Below are 16,981 nucleotides of genomic sequence, written 5' to 3' on the forward strand. Positions count from 1 at the left end.
ACACTGCATTGTGCTTTTCTACCATCCCCCAACAGATGCAGCTGGTCCTCTCCACTGGGCCTTGGTCCTCTCCATCTCCTTTACTTATCTCCTTCCCTCCCAGCTCCTGTGGACGGACCACCCTTCTCTAATCAGGGAATCATACTCTGTGAGTCTCAGACACTGGGGGACCACAGGATTATGACAAGGGGTCCCTTGGGTCAATGTGCCCATATGCTCTAGAGCAGGAGGTCGGCAAGCTTTTCTGGAAACTTTTAAAAAATATGACAAAGATTATATTTTTCATTTCTGGAAATTAATCTTGTTCTCCTAGGGCTACTGCAACAAATTATCACAAGTCTGGTGGCTTAAAACAACAGAAATTTATTCTCTCACAGCTTTGGAGGCCAGACTTTTGAAATCAAGTTGTCAGCAGGGCTTTGCTCTCTCTGACACCCCAGGGGAAGGTCCTTCCTTTCCTCTTTTAGCTTCTGGAGGCCCCTTAGCTTGTGGCACTGTTACTGAACTCAGGCTCGGCTGCTCATCAATCAAGAAGTCAAATACTGAGAGACAAGTGTTGGGCTTTGTCTAGAACAAGGTGCCGTTCATCGCTGTCAACATAATCGTCACCAACGCCTGTGCAACAGCCCGTGTTTGGCAGTGAGTTGAAAAAAATACTAATGAACGTCTCCACCATTTTTTGTGGATCATCTCAGTGTGGAGGACTGGCGTTTTTACAGTTTAGTAGGTCTAAGGTGGAAAACGGAGTATAAGACCAATAACAGCCAACTGGCTGTCCTTGTGCATTCAGACCTCCCGCAAGGAACTGTCTTAGTGGAAATCCACCCCCCTACCCCTCCGCCTCCCCCTGTAGGGGACACACTGTGGCCAAACTGATCTCCCTGTGGGGTCTTAAAGGGACAGACTACTTCAGACCTCATTTCCTCCTCATGCTGTGAGGGCACTGAGGCTCTGCTCTGTGCACTAGAACTCTTCCTCCTTCCAGAGACCGGGGGGGGGGGGGGGGGGGGGGGGGGGGGGTGGGGGGGGGGTGGGTGAGGGGGGCGCGGGGAAGGGACCCCGGGCAGCCCCTGCTTCAGGCATCAGGAGAGGAACCACAGCAGCTGGGGTGGATTCAATTCCCTAAGAAGCTGACCCCCTCTTCTTCCTCCCTTGCCTGCAAAGACCCATCTGTAAAGGGGGTGGACTTTTCAGTGTAGTTTCCCTTTTTAAGGGCCGTTTTCCCTTTTTTTTTTAGGGCATTAAATTAGTGCCCTTGTTGGAAGAACCCTTATTATGGAGTAACAGGAAGGCCTGCACATGGAATTTCCTCCCATTTACCAGATATTTGACAAAACAGTTCTAACTACAAAATAGTGGAGTAATTTAGAGACCCATTCAGGGGCCACCATTCTTCAGAATCAAAAACATACATGGGCCAGGCTGCATTAAAATTAAAAAAATTAAAAATAACATTTTATTTTTCTCGGTTATAAGGTCGTAGCTACAGTTTTGCCAGGCTGCCAAGATACGTCCTAGTGGACTTCTAGAAGGGACGGATGGAGACCCCACTTCACTGGCTCCCCAGAACAGATTTCAAAACAAACAAACAAATTCTCCCTCGGGGAGATACTGGTGCAGTCATAAACAAGCCATTACCCACTCCCGCGGTGTCCAAACTGATCCCAAAGTCCCAAAGGGCAAAGAATATGCCCAAACGGGTGGGAAGGGGTTCCGGGGCGCACACCCCTGCACTCGCTCAAGAACTCGGCTGCTCCTTCAGAGGCCAGTTTCCTTCTCTCAACAGAAAGCAGAAGCAGGCTGTCGGCAAGGAGTGGGGAAAGACAGAGAAAGTTCCGGAAACGAACAAGTTCGGCAACTGCTGACATGGCTGTAGATCCTGGCCAGAAGCAGCTGTCGCCCCGACCTTCCCAGCTGCACTCCCCTCCTCACCCCAGGACGAGGTGGAGGGGCCGGAGCCTCGGGAACCTGACGCCTGCCTGGCTGCAAGACATTTGTCACCCAGCTCAGGTTTGGCTGTCGCTGAAGAAGCCAACACTGAGAGGTAAGTGTTGGGTAGAAGAAAAGTAGCTTTATCTTAAGGAAGCCGGCAGCCAGGGGAGAAGGAGGTTTACTGCGCAAAAGAACCAACTCCTTACATGCAAGTTTTAGCCGGATTTATACAAGAAGGGAAGCAGGAAATGGCTGCAGGCTGTGTGCTGGGGGTGCCCTGCTCTTCTCTTTTGGAGACCTTTACATTAACCACGAGGTGCCTTGCTGGCTTTTAAACTTGAGTCTGGTCCTTACATTGTCCAGATCAGAGGGTCAGTGTTCTAGGGGTCAGTGGTCATATATTTCTGGAGAAAGAAGAACAAAGACAGAGCAAAGCAGGCAAAGCAAAGCAGGAACCAGTCTATCAAACCCCAGAGCTGTGTTTAACTATTCACAAGGCTTTGGTTGTAAAACAAGCAAGGTTACAACAGCAGTGATGGTAACCTGCCTGATCATCACCATTACTGCGTGCTCATCCTCAGACCTGGGCTCTGTGCCCATCGTGGGCTTCTTCCTCCACCTGCTGCAGCTGCTCTCCACTTGTGTGCCCTTCTTGCTGGTGGCCAGTGAGGACACTCTGAAGGGTGACGTAATTAACTGGTGCATGTTCATCGGTGCTTCTGCTTCACTGTGTACCACATCATCTTCATGGTGGGGTTTTGTGGGCTCCAGTCCTGCCTCCCTTGCTCCTGGGACGGCTTCTCTATTCCCACGCCGTTTACTTTGCCGTCGTCTGCCTCTCAGCCTCCATCATCTTCCGCATCACCTACATCCAGTTCTTGTCTCCAGACCCCCCCAAGAACCACACCATCACCACCACTACATTCGCCTGCATGGCTGCTGTGCTTTACGCCACTGAAGTGGCCTGGGTCTGGGTCTGGCCTGGCGATATATCTAACTGTGTGCCCACGTTGCTAGGCATGCTCAGGAGGCTGGAGAACTATGTGGCCTGTGTCATTTTCATCTTTATCAGCAGCCCCTACCTGTACCAGCACCAGCTGGCACTGGTGTGGTACGTGGCCATGTACTCCATCTGCTTCATCCTGGGGGCCATGAACTTCATAGTGAAGGGGTCTGACTGCAATGAAGATACAAAGTTGCCTGTCCGCTTTCCACGTTTCCTGTCGGGGCAGACTGTGCTCTCCATCTTCTTCTACATCCTCTGGCCTCTCTACAAGTTCAGTAAGAAGTTTGGTGTCCAGCCCCAGCGGTCCAGCAATGGGAGCTGCAGAGACAGACTCACCTCCTTGGTGTGCATCTGGGACCAACGACTGGCTGTGACCGTAATGACAGCCATCAACCTGCTGATTTATGCAGCCGACATGGCATACTTGGCCCAAGAGGCTTTTGTAGGGACTAAGGATCAACCCAGGGGCTCCAGATTCCCCTTCTAACTGGAAGTTTCTACACGGAGTTCTGATGTCCTCTTCCTGTCCCCTCTCTCCCTGCTCACATCCTTCCCCAACCATCTCGCTCTCTTTCCTGTTTCCTTCCCTCCTTCTGCTCTGTCTCCTTCCTGTTTTGTGTGGTTGCCCAGATCCTGTTTTGCCTCTTTCTCTTTTCACTCTCTTATTTTCTACATTTTCTGCTTTTTGGCCCTTTTCTGGTCATTTTTGTGTTCTTGTCTCCTGTGTCCTGACCGCCTCTTCCTCTTTTCCTTCTTCTGATCCACCGGGACCCTGAGCTTCTTCCTCCTCTGCCCACCGCCCCCCTCCCACCTCCTAAGGTGCTGACTCCACTTCACACAGCCCTCTGTGCAGCTGTTCACACCCTGGGCCTCCGGAGGGGCCTCACAGCCAAAGCATGCCTGTGCCCCTGGCTGTGCCTTCGTTGGGGTGTGTGTGTGCGGGTTTGGGGTGTGGGGTGGGTAGCTAGGCACTGGGCCTCCGTTCTTCCAGTGGAGGGGGGTGTACAGTGCACCTCCCCTTTAAGTTAAAAAAAAAAAACTCTGGATGTCAGTAATTTCCAGTGGGCGGGAGGATTAAAGCCTCTAGATTCTAAGGCCTCACCTGGTGCTCAGCCACACCTGAGATTGGCTCTAGAATTTTTCCAGGCTTACAAAAACCCACTGCCTAGAGGCCACCTTAAAGGTAGTTGGTATACCTTCCAACCCAGCTACTCTCTGGGGAATCAAAAAAAGGACCTGGCAAAAAATCACAGGGTCTTGGAGACAACCTTCTGCAGTGTTTGTGAGGGGCAGCGATGTGGCCCTCCTGCCTCGGTGTTCAAAACAGCATGTCCTGCCTCTGCGGGGAGACAAAAATGGCCACTGCCAACCTTAACGGTGATATTAGCCTGGGTGTTTTATTTTTGTTTTCTTTTTTCAGAAAAATGGTGAAGATAACACTATTTACTTATGACCTGATTAACGTCACAGGCTCTATTATTAGTACTCGGCCTTTTTTACAAGATTATTGTTTCTTGCATTAACAAATGTGTGACTGAGCCTCCGATAAAAGTAATGATGACCAGGAGGGCAAATGATGGTCAGGAGGGCAAAAATTACTGGGTGATCCTTTTTGTAATGGGGAAGCTTCTTTTCAAATTTTCTTGGGCAGGTGGCTTGGGGTGGGTGGGCCTTGCTGCCGCCACAGTCAAACTGCACTGCTTAAATGTGTTTCTCTGTGCCTCTTGCTTTCTGCTGCTGCTTCCTGCTTCTCTGGGACTCATGAATAATGTGACCTATAAAATGTATATAATTTTTTAAAAATTCCCCAGAACTTCTGTTTCCCATCAGCTCCTTCTTGCAGTAATAGAAAAAAAAAGCTTGTCCCTTATCCCAAATCCATAATGTTCTTTTTTTTTTTTACCATTTAAAGAAAAAGAAAGAAAAAACACAAACCCCACAAAATCATCAAATCCTAATTGCCTCAAATTTGCCTAGAGCTCAGAGGCAGCCCACCTGATTTCCCTCCTCACCCAAACTGCCCTTTCTGTGCCACCATTCCACCATCTCCTGCCCTCACCTCAGCCAGAGCCTATGGAGTGTCCCAGCCTTAGGAAAGGAGAGGTTGAGCCCCACCCGAATGTCCAATATCCTGTCCCCTAGCTCTTAAAGGGGCCCTGCCAGCTCCTGGATGCCTCTGTTTAAAGGTGTGTGTCTGTGTGCATGCTGTGTGTGTGTGGGCACACGTGCGTGTGTCTGTGTGCATTGAGACCAGCAGGCCTTTGCAGTAACTGGTGACCTGGAAGTCACACCAAGACTTCTTCCTCGATTAAGCGCATCCACAGAGGCTCAGAGCCCAGCATCCTTGTGTCACCAGGGCCAGAGGGGCCTGGGGGAGAGACAGGGGAAGGACCCTCACTGCTGCCACTCACTCCAGTCCTGGGGTGAAGCATGTGATCTTCACCCAGTGGCAGGTTAGGTGGAGGGGGAGTGCTCCCAGGAGGGGATAACTGCGGCAGAAAAATCTTAAGAAACAATGAAATAAAATTCATATTTTAAGGCAAGACAAGAAAAATGTCAACATAAAAATTTTCTCTGCCCATTTGGGCCTCCTCCCTCCCTTCTGGTGTGCATTGTGCATCTGCATTGTGCCTTAACCAGACCTCCCCAAGGGCAGAAATACCTGCTCCACCATAAAGATGAATTTTTCTTTTTCTGGACCCAGCCATGTAACTCCTTAGAAGATAATACTACTTCCTTATGACCTGATTAATGTCACAGGCTATATTATTTGTACTCTGCTTTTTTTACAGGATTATTTTTTCTCGCATTAACAAATATGTGACTGAGTCTCCGATAAAAATAGTGATGACCAGGTGAGTTGAAACAATTGACCGGATGTATAGTCTATAAGAGCCATGACTGTAATAGTGTGATTCTAGATATGGGAAGAAGCAACAGGAGGGAACCATTTCCTGGAGCTGACAGACTAGTAAGACACGTGGTCCAGAGGCACTTGGCTACTGTTACCAGGACTAGATGAGTAATAGCACATTGACTGGTCTATCAGTGAAATCCTCAGCTGACCTGGGAATCAGCATTCCTGGGACAAAATGGTCAGGAAATGCCTCGCAAACCTTGGTCGAAATTAAGACCAAAATGGAGGGGATTGTGTAATAAAGAATGTTGCCCACCAAATGTAAATTGATACAGCCACTATGGAGAACACTATGGAGGTCCCTTAAAAAACTAAAAATAGAATTACCATATGACCCACCAATCCCACTACTGGGCATATACCCAGAGAAAACCATAATTCAAAAAGACACATGCACCCCAATGTTCATTGCAGCACTATTTACAATAGCCAGGTCATGGAAGCAACCTAAATGCCCACCGACAGATGAATGGATAAAGAAGATGTGGTACATATATACAATGGAATATTATTCAGCCATAAAAAGGAACGAAATTGGGTCATTTGTAGTGACGTGGATGGACCTAGAGACTGTCATACAGAGTGAAGTAAGTCAGAAAGAGAAAAACAAATATCATATATTACCGAATATATGTGGAATCTAGAAAAATGGTACAGATGAACTGGTTTGCAAGGCAGAAATAGAGACACAGATGTAGAGAACAAATGTATGGACACTAAGGGGGGAAAGCAGAGGAGGGGTGGTGGTGGAGGAATGAATTGGGAGGTTGGGATTGACATATACACACTAATATGTATAAAATTGATAACTAATAAGAACCTGCCGTATAAAAAATAAATTAATTAAATTAAAAAAAAAAGGAATGTTGCCCACGACCCAGCTCTAGAAGAATCAAGTCATTAGCCACTGCAGTCACTGCCCTACAAACCACCCTGAAAGGAATTCAGGACAAAGATCAGATTCAGACACTTTGTGATCTGGGAAAACTGGCAGAACTGGCCCTCAGATAGTTAGACATTTTCAGCAGAAATTTTTATGAACCTAGTTTCTTGCATCTTCTCATACTTAGAAAAACACTAAAACCGTTAACTAAGATATCTGCTCCTTGCAAACAACAGTAACCTTCTACCAAGCTGTGTGCTTAGTTGCATGTGACCCTTCCCCCAAGTCACATACATACTGGCCTCCCCCCTTACCTCTTCAGAACAGTTCTCAGAGCTTCCTGAGAGACTGTCTCCCCATTTACAATCCTCAGGTTAGCTAGAATAAAATTTTCCATTTCTTTCTTAGGTTGACTATTGACTAATTTTTAATCCACAAAAGCAAGTATGCATTGACTTCACCAAGTCTGGGTACAAGAATCTCATATTCTTATATTTTCCTGAATGAAATTGAACTCAACCCTGGGAGCTCATTTCCCAGGAGGTTAGCAATGCCTCTGTGGTTCAGTAAAAGAATTGCCAAGGAAAGGGCTCACTTGAGGTGCCCATTACTCAAGCCTCATGGTTCATGAGGGTGGCTACTCCATCCTTCCCTTTTGGTGGAGGTTAAGGGTCATTTGTCACAGTTCCAAGACAAGGTCTAGTCCACTCACTTTGGCATTCAAAAGAAAGCTTAAAGGTCCTCTGCTTAGTCCAATCCTCTTGCCATAGAGGAGGTGCGGCTGGACCCCAGGGAGAGGGCAGGACTTGTCCAGAGTCACCCTGTGTCTGGCAGAATCAAAGACAGGACACAGGTTTCCTGGTTCCCAGGCCGGCTGCTTTTCCACTGCCCCACGCTGCTTGTTACAAGTGTGGCAGCAGCATCCTCCAGGCTGGGCTTATGCCCCATCCACCCTAGTTCTGCCACAAACCTGCCACGTCACCCTGAGGAGGTCACTCACTGCTGGGTGAGTCAGTTTCCTCATCTACAAGATGGGGGAGGGGGTGCCAGAGACCCCTGTTCCCCTCCTCACCCTGCCTCTTCCCTGAGCTCTTTCCTGCTGGGAGTACAAAGGGGCTGATTCCAAATAATGAAAGAGGAATTGGAAGGCCAGAGCGAGAGAGAGGCAGATCTGGAGTTCGTTCACAGCTGGGTCCGCAGTCACATCTGCTCTGACTCCAGTCAGGTGGCGCCACTGCCCTGGTCTGGTCCCCCAGGGGATGAACCGTGAGTAGTCTGGAGAGCGGAGCCCAAGAGATCTGGTTTCTAGTTCAATTCTTCCCCAGGGTAACTCGTGACCACATGAGTCTAGTCCCTGCTCTGAGCCTCAGTTTCCTACTCATAAGGTGAGCAGATTGGTCAAAAATTGTGGTCTGGAGCGCTAGGGTTCTGGTGAGGCAGTGGGGTAGCAAGGGTGTTGGCCTCACCCAGCACCTTCTCTACCCCGAGCAGCCTGGCGTGAATCAAACTCCATCCAAGATCTCATTTCAAAATAAGATTGGACACAACCACTGCTCATCTTTATGATGCTGGTTCATAAACCAAGGTACAGACAGAAGAGGGAGTACTATACAGCTGGAAAAAATGAGGATGCTCTCCAAATATTGATAAGGAAATATCTCCAGGATATATTTACTCAAAACAGTAAGATACAAAACGATGCCTAGTATGCTATTTTTAAGTAATAAAAGGGGGAGAAATAAAAATAAATATACCTGTATATGCTTGATTTGCATCAGGAGCACGGGAAGGACTCCCATGAGTGCAGTGGAGGAGTTACCTGGTCCTGGGTGGGGAGGGGAGCTGAGGGGAGAATGGTTGGAGCCCCAGGCAGAGGCCAGGTTTCTCAATGTGTGGCTTTTTAGGACATTTTAATTTTGAGCCACGTAAATATATTACCATTATAAGAAAATTAAATTTAAGTTTGAAAAATATACCACTAGGAGAAGAAGGGTCAGGGGAAGGAGAGTTGGCCAGTTGGTCTCCACATTCCCTGCAACCTTGATGGACAGGCTGGGGGAGGAGCTAAGAGATGCCCGCACATGCCTATCTCCAAAGGCAGGGGGATGGGAGGTGACTTGGGCCCAGGGGTCTGGGTAGGGGGTTCTGTGGCCACCAAGCCCATATGCTGAGTGGCCAGGGCCTCCCACTGCCTTTTAGCATACACTGTTGTTGGAGAAGCCCCCCTGTGCCCAAGCCTCAAGCCCTTTCCTTGCACCCTGCCTGGCCTGGGCTTTCTGTCTCCAGGGGCAGTGGCCAGAGGCAGCCCTCATCAGCTGGCCAGCCATAACCTCCTCTATGCTGGGATGACTCCAGCTGACGCCAGCCCCAGACTGAGGTCTGAGGTGCTGAACAGAACCGGGGTGGAGAGGTTCCCATTCTCTGGCTCTGGAACAGCTTCTTGGAAAAATCACGGAGCTGGCTTTCCTCAATCCACCTCTGAGTGGAGAGAAGAGGGTCTGTTCTGTCCTGTGGCCTTGGGCTACTGGCTGCCCTCCTCAGGACCAGCTGCTGACTGCCAATCCATGTCACCCTGTCTATGCGGCTGGCTTCTGTCCGAAGGTGCTTGTAGAGATGCAGGGGGTCACAGGAGAGTCGGCAAGGCTTCATCAGCCTGTCTAAGGACTCCACACTCTCTCTGGAGTTTTCTGGCTGGCTTGCCAACAGGAAGTGTTCTGGCTGAGATGGGAGCGCTGCTGCAGGACCTCTGGGTGGGGCACTGCAGCCAGACCAGGACACACAGGAGCCAGGAGATGACTCCTAGACCCAAGAGAAGAGGGAAAGGGCTCAGCATTTACTGAGGTTTTATCATGTGCTGAGATTTGTAGTGAGACAAACTTGTATTCAAATCCAGGCTCTGTCAGGTGTTGCTCTGTGACCATGAGCAAACTACACAATGTAGTCTCTGAGTCTCAGTTTCATCATCTATAAAATGTGAATGACAATAATAATATCCCTGAAGATGAAATGAAATTAGCTATTAAATCACATGGTAAGATAGCTGGTGCTGAAACAATATTGGCTGCTCTCTTCTTCTTGGGTATAAGGTACAAAGTTAATACCAAGCAGGGTTTAAGATCCTGAAGCCACATGCCTGGGTTCAAATCCCAGCTCGATCACTTACTATATGTGTGATTTGGGGCCAGCTAACCTCTCCGTGCCTGTGAAAATGGGGACAGTGAGTACATAGTTCACAGGGCTGCTGGGAAGAACAAATGAATCCAGAGTGGTGCTTGACCTGCAGTGAGCACGACACGTGTGACCTCTTATAATTGTTGTGTCAACGACAGCCCAGCTGCAGCCCAAGCCCTCATGGAGACTTTCTTAGCTGACAAAATGTGCGAGCTGTAATCTGAGGTCTCTTCTGGAGCCAGGCTGGGCTGGTGAGGGTTTGTCCTAGTTGGTCTTTTCTGGGTCTACTTCTGACCAGGGGTGGTGAGATGGGGGGGTGGCAGATGCTCAGATCAAGCCCATCCCCTCACCTCCACTCCAACCAGCATCTGTTTCCCATAAATCCCTCCAGTGCTTTGCCTGGAAGAAGAATGATCTTCCTCAGGAAACAAAGTTCTCCAAAACCACCCATCTGGGCAACCAGGCTGCTCATGGCATGAGAGTGTCCGTCTGGGCCTCCTTCCCTCCCTACATTGTCCCTAACAAATCTTAGAACCAATGACACCCTTTTAGCACTACTGCCAAGGGAAGTCACTCCCCTTGTCCCAGCTGCAGGACGCCTGCCCCTCGGGCTCCCGACTGCCCACTGCTGCCAGCAACATGCCATCTCTCAGGTCACATGGTGACCACAGTGTTCCAAGTCCGTGCTGATCTGGGGCCAGCTGCCCATCAGCCCAGACCACTGCCCCCAGGAACACATTGTTGCTAGTCTAGGATTATTCCTTGTTCGAATCCCTTAAAAGAAAGCCCGTGGTTCTTTCTGCTGCAGCAGACAGAAGGAGGTGCTTCCAGAATATTCTGTTCCTGGAACCTGGCAGAGGCTGGCAGGGCCCCAGGTCCTTCCATCATCTCTCTCACTCTCTGCCTCCCTCCCACAGGGCCCTGGCACCCCAACTTTCTCTTCTCCCCTCCCATACACTCGTTTGAAGTTTTGCTCTTGGTGTCACCCAGAACGTGCTCAGATATAGACACATAAAGACACAGTTTTCTGTATCTTCAGGCAAATGGGCAGCACAGCCAGTAGTCCATTAGTAGGAAGCCATTACTATCGTATTGAAACAAACCCTGATATGTTATGGGTACATTATTATGTCCGTGTTACAAAATAAAATGCAAAACTCTACATTCACTTTCAAGTGAAACGTGAGGCTTCAAAAAGAAACACTAGAATACAGATCCACCAAGCAGAGGTATCTTCTTCTTTGTTCACTGATATATTCCCAGTGCTGAGAAGAGGGCCTGGCACATTGAGGTGTTTGCTTAATGAACATTACACGAGCTTATAGTCTCAAGATCCAGGCTGGACTGCCTGACCTGGATACATTCCATCCCTTCTGCCTTTAGGGGAAATATTTGAGAGTCACTGGGTCATGTTATATACCATTTACTCCCCCTAACACTCCATGGCCTTATGTGATGGACACCTCCATTGAGCGGAACCATTGAGAACCTGAACTTCCCACTATATTTGAAGATGTCCCCACCATGTGAGTCTTGGTGAGAGACTGGGCCTAACCCTCAATAAGAAACTTAAAAGGCCAGGTAAATATTTGACCTGCCACACAAGCGGGACCTGGACACACACCTAAGGAGCAAGTGATAGACAGACACCAGGTCAGATCAGAATTCCTTCTGCTGGGGCCCGCAGTAGCATCCAGTGTGTGCTTCCAATGGCCACGGTGCCTGAATCAGCTGCCCTTGGCTGTGCCCTGGCTGCCCAACACCTTTCCTTCCTGTTCTGAGCCTGTTCTGAGCCTGGTCCCTCCCTAGTAATTTTTCAAGCTACTCAGCATCCTTCTCATACAGTTGTTCTCTGCATAAGTTACCAGAGATGTTTTCTGCAGCGTGAAATCAAGAACCTTCATGTCTGAACATTGATGCTATTATCTCCATTTTCTGCATGAGGAATCTGAGGTCTAGAGTGGCATTGACTGAGCAGAGTACTACCATGTGCCAGGCTGTTCTCTGGTCTCAGTTCAGGGATGGGAGGCAGGTTAGGCATGTAAGGGGAAAGGCCCTGAGATGACAAAGAGGAATTGGAAGAGCTCTCAGTGGCTGGAGGGAGGGAAGTGATTAGGCTGTAGAGTTAGAAAGGGCTCAGAGCTGGCAGGGCTTTGGCGGTGATGTTTTGGAGTTTGTGTTTCATCCTAAGAGAAGCTGTCCAAGCTATCTTAGATTGAGTTCATTCCAAAGCAGACATTGTGGGAAAGGATGGAAATAGAGGAATCAGCTAGAAGCTTATGGCAGGAGTGCAAGTGAGGGGATGGATGGATCTGGACCAGGTGGCGGCTCTAGAGAGGAAGAAGAGTGGGTGGATTCACAAGTATGCTGTGAAGAGCATCTGTGAAAGTGGTGCTACTGACCGAGACGGAAAGATGAGGAAGGATCAGTGTGTGTTGTCGGAGGCAGGGCGATTCAAGAGATGGGATTGGACATGGTGAGTGTGAGGTGTCCTGAGAGATCAGGAGGCAGTTGGATATGACTCTGGATCTCAGTAGAGATCAGCTCTGGAAGCACAAATAAGGGAACTGTCATCATACTCACTTCATTCAGTATCTTCTTAAATGTCACATCAATAGAGCAGCCTGCCCTGCCCACCCACATAAATAGTAGCCTTGCCCACCCTCCACACTCCAATAACTCTCTCTTCACCTGTTTCCCCTTTTTCATGGCATTTATCATGCAAAGACCTGATATAATATATATGGTTTGCATATTCTCCATCTCCTGTACTGGAGTGTAAGCTCCATGAGGGCAGAACTATTGGTTCTGTTCTGCTGTCTGTCCAGTGCCTAGAACAGTGCCTGGCACACACTCGGTGCACAATAATATTTGTGGACTGAGTGGAATCTTAAAGCCATCAGACTAGATGAGCACAAGAAGGCACACAAAGAAGAGGTGGTCTAGGCCCAAGTCCTGAGGACCTGAGACACTCAGACGATGGGAGAGGAGGAGAAGGAGGGGGAGAAAGACGGAGGAGAGGCTGAGCAGCAGGAGGAAAGTCACTCCAGAGAAGGGCTTCCTGACTCAGGTGAATTATGCTGAGAGGTCTAGTGATGAGAAGGTAAAAACACCTTGAGTTGCCAACATGGTGCTCACTGGTGACCTGGTGAGAACAGTTCCCATGGAGAGGTGGGAACAGAAGTCACAGCCGGGGTTAGAGCATAGAAGCTCTTTTCTCCATTCGGGCTGGGCTGTGGGTGGAGGAGGGAGGGAAGGAGGGAAGGCTACGGGGTTTGAGAGGGGCGGGCGCCCTTTCCAATCCCTTCCTCATTCCAGCTGCAAACAGGTCTGAGTCAGAGGTGACCCAGGTGAGCTCAGAGAGGCAGGGCCACTTTAGACTGTCCTTTCCAAACGCCCCCGATTCCCCTTGATGCCTTCAGGGTGAGGGGGCAGGAGATGATCACGTCCCTGTGTCGTAGTTCATTCTGCCAGAGCCCCGTGAACATACAGGTCTTTCCAAAGCCAGCCTTGGGCTGGAGGACGCTGCTGCTTCCCTGGGCTCAACTGAGTCCTGGTGTCTATTTGATTCATTTGTTAAGCATCCACTGAGAATGGGGCTGGGGAATTGGGCAGAGAAGGGACGGGGAGGCCAGTGTTGGGGTGGGTGGAGGGGCAGAGGGGAAATTGATCAGGCTCCACATAAGGGAAAACATTGAAGAAACTGGGGATGTTTAACCTGGAAAGTCGGAGACTCAGGGTTGAGACGGGAGACATGAAGATGATGTGAAGATGGGTGACAGGTCACCATGTAGAGGTGACACTGGATTTATCCTGGTTGGAAGCTTCAGTGGGGAAGCCCTGTGTGTATAGATCAGGGACCTCAGCCCTCCCGCTGAGCAGAGCTTAGGAGACAGTGAATCATCTGTCCTTGGACATATCCAGGCCAAGGTCCATGGCCCCTAGGTGAAAGGTGTCAGGTGGTAGCGGGGAGGTGGAGTAGGGCTCAGGCCTCAACCTGGTGGCCTGTGGTCCAGAGACAGCCCTGATGATGTTCCCATGGGCCAGGGTTTCTGCACAGCCAAGGTCAGCTGGGCCGAGTGGCAACTGCCCAGTGCAGCCGGGCCTGCATTCCTAGTTCTGACAAATATCAGGCCTGGGTCACTCACTTGTTCCTGGATGGGCCCCTTAGGCATTTGGGTTGTGAGCGCTGACCACACTCATCAGGTTCCGCCTTTCTAGGTTCACCCACAGGCCCACCTGGGACAGGAGGGGAGGCAGCAGGACCTTCCCACGGGCTCAGGTGGGAGCACATGGCACGAGTGCCCGGCCATGACTGTGATGCCAGATGGCATCTGGACCCCACCCGGCTCGAGACCCCCCACTGCCCGCCCCTCCTCCCCGTCCACACGCTGCCACGCTGCCAGGGTCTATCATGGTCTCAGGGATGGGTTGTTTCCACCCAGGGCAGCAGAGTCACACGTGGGGCCTCCTGCCCTGGAGAAGAGACAGTCCCCAGGACAGGGGCTCTGTGAGCTGAGATGAGGGACAACATAAGGACGTGTGCCCTTCCCCTGGCCCAGGAGGACGGCCCAAGGCAGGATGCCGGCAGCAGTGGGGGAGATGGAAGGTGACCAGTGGACTGGGGGGCAAAGGGAACTGGACACTAACCTGGGGAAGCACAGTGGGGCAGCTAAAGGGATTGGGAAGAAGAGACCGGAAGGCAAGGTGGTGCTGAGAAGCCCAGCTCTCCCTTCTCCCTCTTGCCTGGGATGGACCCTGACCTACGCTTTTCAGATCTGAGGGCAGAAGACCAGGAGAGAGTGGTCTTCATGGGGAGGAGATTCCAGCTGATGCCTGACCAGACTGGGGCAGATTTCACTGTGGCCCCATTTGATTCCATGACGGCTACAGGAGTTGGGACTAATATCCCCATTTTACAGAGGAGGAGACTGAGGTGAGACTTGCCCAGGGATGAGTAGAGCCACTAGGTAACAGCAGGGCTCCTGGGTGTGTCCCAGGTCTGCTCTCTGAGGAACTGCTCTGGGCCACCAGGAGCAGGTCTGCTGGGGAGGACAGAGCTTGGGCTCAGGAGCCAGGCTTGGTTTCCTAAAGGTAATATGGGAAATAAACCAGCCCCAGGCAGGGTCACTGGAGGACAGTGTAAGGTGATGTGTTTGAAGCACCTATCACAGAACTAGTCACAAACATCACCTTCCCTGCTTCCCTCCTTCACAACCTCGGTGAATAAACCCAGCATTTGCAGGCATCAACCCCAGGTGGGTGGGGACCCAGGTAGGTCAGGAGTCTAGATGGGCAGCAGGAGCAGCTCTTCCTTTTATTAGGATCAGTGGTGATGCTGCTGTTTATGGGTCCCCACTACCCCCAGCCTGGGGCTGGACACCCTGCCTATGGGATCTCAGTCCCCTTCTCGGCCCCTTTGGTGGCCAGCGCCCCTGAGCTCAGAGGGAGACACTCAAGTCAGGTCTGCTGACTGAAACTGGAGTCTCTCTAGAGCATCAACCCATGTGCTTCCCACGTGATTGTGCTTCCTTCCACTGAGAAGCTGGCTGGGCAGGAGGCAGGGAGCCCTGGAGAGGGGCCGGGGCCACAGCACATGCTGCCCTCTGGGGACTGACCCTCACCTCGGGGCCCACCCGGGAGGTAGGGGGCCTCCCCATCTTTTCTCTCCCCTGGGGGCATCCAAACCCCAGAGCCAGAAGCAGGAGGTCTGGTTAGAGATTTCCTTTGGGAAAGCTTTTCCTCTGGGAATCCTTGTTCCTCTCCTTTCAAGGAAGCCTGAAGCCCTGGAAGGAACCTTGGGCTGGGAGTCAGGGAGCCTGGGCTCACCTTCCAGGCCAGGCTGTACCACTGCACTAGCCCCCTCTGAGCAGCTCAGTGGCTGAGCGAGGGCATCTAGAGGGTCCCTGGAGCAGCCGCCTAACCATGTTAAAGACCCAGACCCTCACATCACCTGCCAGTGTCCGCCCTGCCGGTTCTGACTGCATGGCAGCCTGGGGGCGAGACGGCCCAAGGGCTCCACTTGGTAGCCACGCACAGCCAAACATGCAGCCACACCCAGCAGCTTCCAGTGTTCATTAATTAATCTTAAGAGCAGAGGTCATGACCCTAAAACATGGGAGACAGGGCAAGAGAAAACCCAGAGAGATCAAGGTGCACCTCCCCAACCCTTCCCAGACCAGGCTTTCAGAGTCAGTGGTGCAAATGGAAGGTACCGCCATTGTAAATCTGTCTGAGTGTAAAGCACTGGAGTTTGGGGTCGGATGGGCCTGGACTTTAATCCCTGGGGTTCTTAACCTCACCTCGAGTCCCTCACCCATGCAGTGGGCTATTCAGGGCACATCCTGCAGGACTATGGCCCTCTCTCTGCATGAGCAGGCAGCCAAGGGAGATGGCAGGGTCAAGGCTGGATCCATGACAGGTGTCCACCTGGTGGTGCTCAGCCCTTAGGCCAGTGGCTCATCCATGGCTGCACATCACAATCACCTGCCGCTTGGGCAGTGCTTCTCAAAGCATGGTCCCCGGACCAGCAGCAGAACATCAACAGGGTACTTGTTGGGAATGCAGATTCCTGGGTTCCACCCCAGACCTTCTGAATCAGAAACTCTGGGATGGGGCTCAGCAGGCTCCAGGTGATGCTGGTGCTTGGTCCAGTGTGAGAACACAGTGCTTAGCTACTGGGGGGTGCTGAGAAAGCTCCTCATGTGATTCAGATGTCTTAGGATTCAAAATCACCTGTGAAGGTCAAAATACTAACAGGTGCCTGCCTCACTCCCACTCCCCCACCCTAACTTCCACCCCTAGGGAGTCTGGTTCAGTGGAGCCAAAGCAGGACCCAGTCAGGGATTAAAATAACAACTCTGCAGCTGATTCTACTGCACAGTCACTGCTCTGGTTTGGATCCTTCTCTCCATACCCTACTCATGCCCTTCCTTTAGAGAGCCAGGCCCTGCAGCAGAGGGCAGCAGTTCTCCTAGAACGCCAGGTTGTGTACAGGATAATCACCAGTTATCGAATTTGGAGGCTGCTTGAGCTGTGACAGGCATGGTCCTGGACACTTTGTTACAGCATC

At 50.8% G+C, this 16,981-nt stretch overlaps 1 protein-coding gene across 1 annotated transcript; it reads left to right on the forward strand.

Annotated features, from left to right (window-relative positions):
• Positions 1 to 1,866: 1,866 nt before the first annotated feature.
• On the forward strand, positions 1,867 to 3,425 carry LOC307182363 (myeloid-associated differentiation marker-like; the record flags this gene model as incomplete). The annotated part of the gene is made up of 3 exons (XM_079913602.1): positions 1,867 to 2,044; positions 2,514 to 2,615; positions 2,704 to 3,425. The coding sequence occupies 3 exons, from the start codon at positions 1,867 to 1,869 to the stop codon at positions 3,423 to 3,425; spliced, it is 1,002 nt and encodes a 333-aa protein (XP_079769728.1).
• Positions 3,426 to 16,981: the final 13,556 nt, after the last annotated feature.

This window comes from Stenella coeruleoalba, assembly GCF_951394435.1.
Source record: "Stenella coeruleoalba genome assembly, chromosome: 2".
Classification (NCBI taxonomy): Eukaryota; Metazoa; Chordata; class Mammalia; order Artiodactyla; family Delphinidae; genus Stenella; species Stenella coeruleoalba.